This window comes from Rhinopithecus roxellana, chromosome 19, assembly GCF_007565055.1.
Source record: "Rhinopithecus roxellana isolate Shanxi Qingling chromosome 19, ASM756505v1, whole genome shotgun sequence".
Lineage (NCBI taxonomy): Eukaryota > Metazoa > Chordata > Mammalia > Primates > Cercopithecidae > Rhinopithecus > Rhinopithecus roxellana.
Window position 1 is genome coordinate 54062892 of NC_044567.1, and position 3789 is coordinate 54066680.

The following is a 3789-nucleotide window of genomic DNA, read 5'->3' on the forward strand; positions in this document are numbered from 1 at the left end:
ACTGAGGAGGCTGAGGCAGGAGAATCTCTCGAACCCAGGAGGCAGAGGTTGCAGTGAGCCAAGATTGTGCCACTGCACTCCAGCCTGGTGACGGAGCGAGACTCCATCTCAAAAAAAAAAAAAAATTCCTGATGCCTGGGTATTATCTTGAGAGATTCTGATTTAATTGGCCTGTGGGTAAATTCTGGATAACAGGAGTTTTTAGAGCTCCCACGTAAATCTAATGTGCAGCCAAGGTTGAGACTGGCTGTAAGATACTTGTTCCATGATTGTGAGTACATTTTCCCTTGACGTCCCTAGTCAACGCTTACCAGCGGCTGAGGAACTGCTGATAATGCCGGCTTCTTGCTTTTAAAGTCTCACCTAAACACTGCACAGTCAGCCTGCACAGATGGCTTCTCATTCAGTCCTGCCTCCTCTGCTTTTCAGATCTTGGTTGAGACCAGTTAAGACCATGCCACCAACCTGTGCACTCAGTTCCCACTTTTATGAACAAAGGATTTAAAAATCATTTTGGTGACCATACATACCCCCAGGCAGTCGTATCAGTCATACTGCTGCTACAGTGTATTTGATTTCTGCAACCTCCCTCATCATTCACTGCCCCAGCTCAGGCAATCGTCACTGTTCCCTTTCAGCTGCTTCCCGTCCTCTGATTCCAGACTATTCTATGCAAGGGAGTAACATTGCTTTTGAAGAACCTCTGGCCTGGCTTATTCCATGTACAATAGAGACATAGATGTTTTTTGATCTGGAGTTGGATATAAAATCTGAAAGATGACTTCAACATGGTTTTCCAAGTACATGCCTTCTTTATTTCAGGACGTATCATTAGAGCCCTTGGTCAATCTACCATGCGTAAGTCAAGGACAAGTGGAAGAACAGTGGCTGTGCAATGCAGAATCTAATTGCACCTGGCAGCAGCCAACCCACAGGCTGTGATCGCAACTTTGGTTTTAGACAGGAGCAGCAGAGGATACACACAGAAAAGCATTATTTCACAGTACGTCCTTAGTCAAAGCCCAGTATAGGGGCTTAAGTAACAATAACTGTAACAATGTATTGAACAAGGAATGTTGAATTGATACTTCAGAGTGTGGTCCCTCACCTTGGAGAAATGTACTCGACTGGTCTTTCTGACATCCACAATCATGGATACCTTCTCGCTGATTCTTGCCACAGCTTTGCTTGACCTTTATTATGTCTAGAAGCCTTTAAACCTATGTGTTTTTGTTTCGTTTTATTTTTTTGAGACGGAGCTTTGCTCTGTCACCCAGGCTGGAGTGCAATGGTGCAATCTCGGCTCACTGCAGCCTCCACCTCCCGAGTTCAAGCTATTCTCCTGCCCCAGCCTCCTGAGTAGCTGGAATTACAGGCGCCCGCCACCACACCCAACTAATTTTTGTAGTAGAGACGGGGTTTCACTATGTTGGACAGGCTGGTCTCAAACTCCTGATCTCAGATGACACACCCGCCTTGGCCTCCCAAACTGCTGGGATTACAGGCATGAGCCACCGCCCCCGGCCTAGGTTATGTTTTAAATGCATTCTAGTTTCTCTGGATTTCTATTTTGGAACCTGCTTATTAGTTTGGGACGATCCCTCAGAGAGCAATAGGAAAGTTTCATCTAAATCTAACTGTATTCATAGAGGAAGCCTTGTGTGTTTTTTAAAACAAAGTTTTTGTTTATATTTAAGGTATGGAACATGATGTCATGAGAATGGTTACTGTAGTGAAACAAATTAACATATTCTCACAGTTCCCCATTTCTCCCCAGTGGTGAGGACAGCTGTAATCTACTCAGCAACAATCCTGAATGCAATATACTTTATTAACTATAGTTCTCATGTTGTTCCAAGTATTCTGAGCTTTTCAGCTAGCAGAAGATGAGAGGGACAAGGTGGTGGTGGCCCTGGGCATCTCAACCACAAGCAAGGTGAAGGCATTGAGGTGATGGAGGAGGTCAACGAGTGAGGCACGGCGTGGGGAGTCGCCATGGGGCTTTGAACATAAATGGTTTAAAATGTTAATGTGAACTGAGTGAACTGATACCTCCCCTGCTGGGACATGTCCTTACAGGAACTCATGGAGCCAGAAGCTGGGACCAACAGGACTGCTGTTGCTGAGTTCATTCTGCTGGGCCTGGTGCAAACAGAAGAGATGCAGTCTGTGGTCTTTGTGCTCTTCCTCTTTGCCTATCTGGTCACAATTGGGGGCAACCTCAGCATCCTGGCAGCTGTCTTGGTGGAGCGGTGCGGTGGCTCCTTGTCCACACCCCCATGTACTTCTTCCTGGGGAACCTATCAGTGCTGGATGTCGGATGTATCACTGTCACTGTTCCTGCAATGTTGGGTCGTCTCTTGTCCCACAAGTGCACAATTTCCTATGATGCCTGCCTCTCCCAGCTCTTTTTCTTCTGCCTTCTGGCTGGGGTGGACTGCTTCCTGCTGACCGCCATGGCCTATGACCGATTCCTGGCCATCTGCCGGCCCCTCACCTACAGCACCCGCATGAATCAGACAGTCGAGAGGATGTTGGTGGCTGCATCCTGGACTTGTGCTTTCACCAACGCACTGATCCACACTATTGCCTTAACTACCCTCAACTTCTGTGGCCCCAATGTGATCAGTCGCTTCTACTGTGACCTCCCCCAGCTTTTCCGGCTCTCCTGCTCCAGCACGCAATTCAATGAGCTGCTGCTCTTTGCTGTGGGTTTCATCATGGCAGGTGCACCTTTGGTTCTCATCATCACTTCCTACAGCCATGTGGCAGCTGCATGTTCTAGGAATCCATTCAGTGGAGGGCCGGAAGAAGGCCTTCTCCACCTGTGGCTCCCACCTCACTGTGGTTTGTCTTTTCTATGGAACAGGTATTTTCAGCTACATGAGACTGGGTTCAGAGGAGGCTTTGGACAAGGATAAAGGGGTTGGAGTTTTCAACACTGTTATCAACCCTACGCTGAACCCTCTTATCTATAGCCTCAGAAACTCTGATGTTCAGGGTGCTCTGTGGCGAATATTTTTGGGGAGGAGATCACTGACCTGAGAGGTGATGGGGTCCTTCCTTTCCTGCCTTTTCTGGACTGAGAAAAATTTCCCATGAAGACAGTAACCAGGAAAAATTCAGCCAGAACTATTTTTCCTATCTCCTGATGCTTGAAGATCGGTGTTACGTATCTGTCCTACTAGGAAACGCTACATAATTTATTCATTCAACAAATACTTACTAGATTACCTCTATGATCTGGACAGTCTTCCAAGGCATTGGAGAACAAAATGGACAGAAGTTTCTGCACTCGTGCAGCTCACATGCTATAAAAGTAGACAAAATAAGTAAGCATCATATATACCGCATGATGATAATTTCTATAGAGATGAACAAAGATGTTAATATGAAGTCAGGTTCTACCAGGCAAGCCCTGTGGGCAAGTTTTACCCTGTTTTTGGCTGTGCCTACTTTCTGGGTAGAGTTAAACCTTGTAGTTCTGTGTGCCTGGAAAGTGACAAACGTCCTACAAAGAATGTGCAGTCGGTCAGTCACAGCCTAAGTGACCAAGAGTATTTCTGCAATATTTCCTTCTGGTTAGGACGTGAGATTCCCTGCAGTTCAGAATAGGGGAAGTTCTTTTGCTTGTTTCTTTGTTTTGTTTTGTTTTATTGTTGTTTTGTTAAAAACTTGTTAAAAAGTTTTTTTAGAAAACCAAAACCATGGGCCTAGTGCGATGGATTATTTCATTCATTTGTCTTTCACCTTCATTTTTTTCTCTCCACTGCCACATAAGAATCCTGC

The 3789-nt window shown here is 45.8% G+C and overlaps 1 protein-coding gene across 1 annotated transcript; it reads left to right on the top strand.

Moving 5' to 3' along the window:
• The first annotated feature begins 2067 nt into the window (after positions 1–2067).
• Positions 2068–3121, top strand: LOC104677245 (olfactory receptor 3A2). The gene is given in 3 exon segments (XM_010382226.2): positions 2068–2253; positions 2256–2777; positions 2779–3121. Coding segments are annotated over 3 exon segments (975 nt in total). The 3' UTR covers positions 3046–3121.
• Positions 3122–3789: the final 668 nt, after the last annotated feature.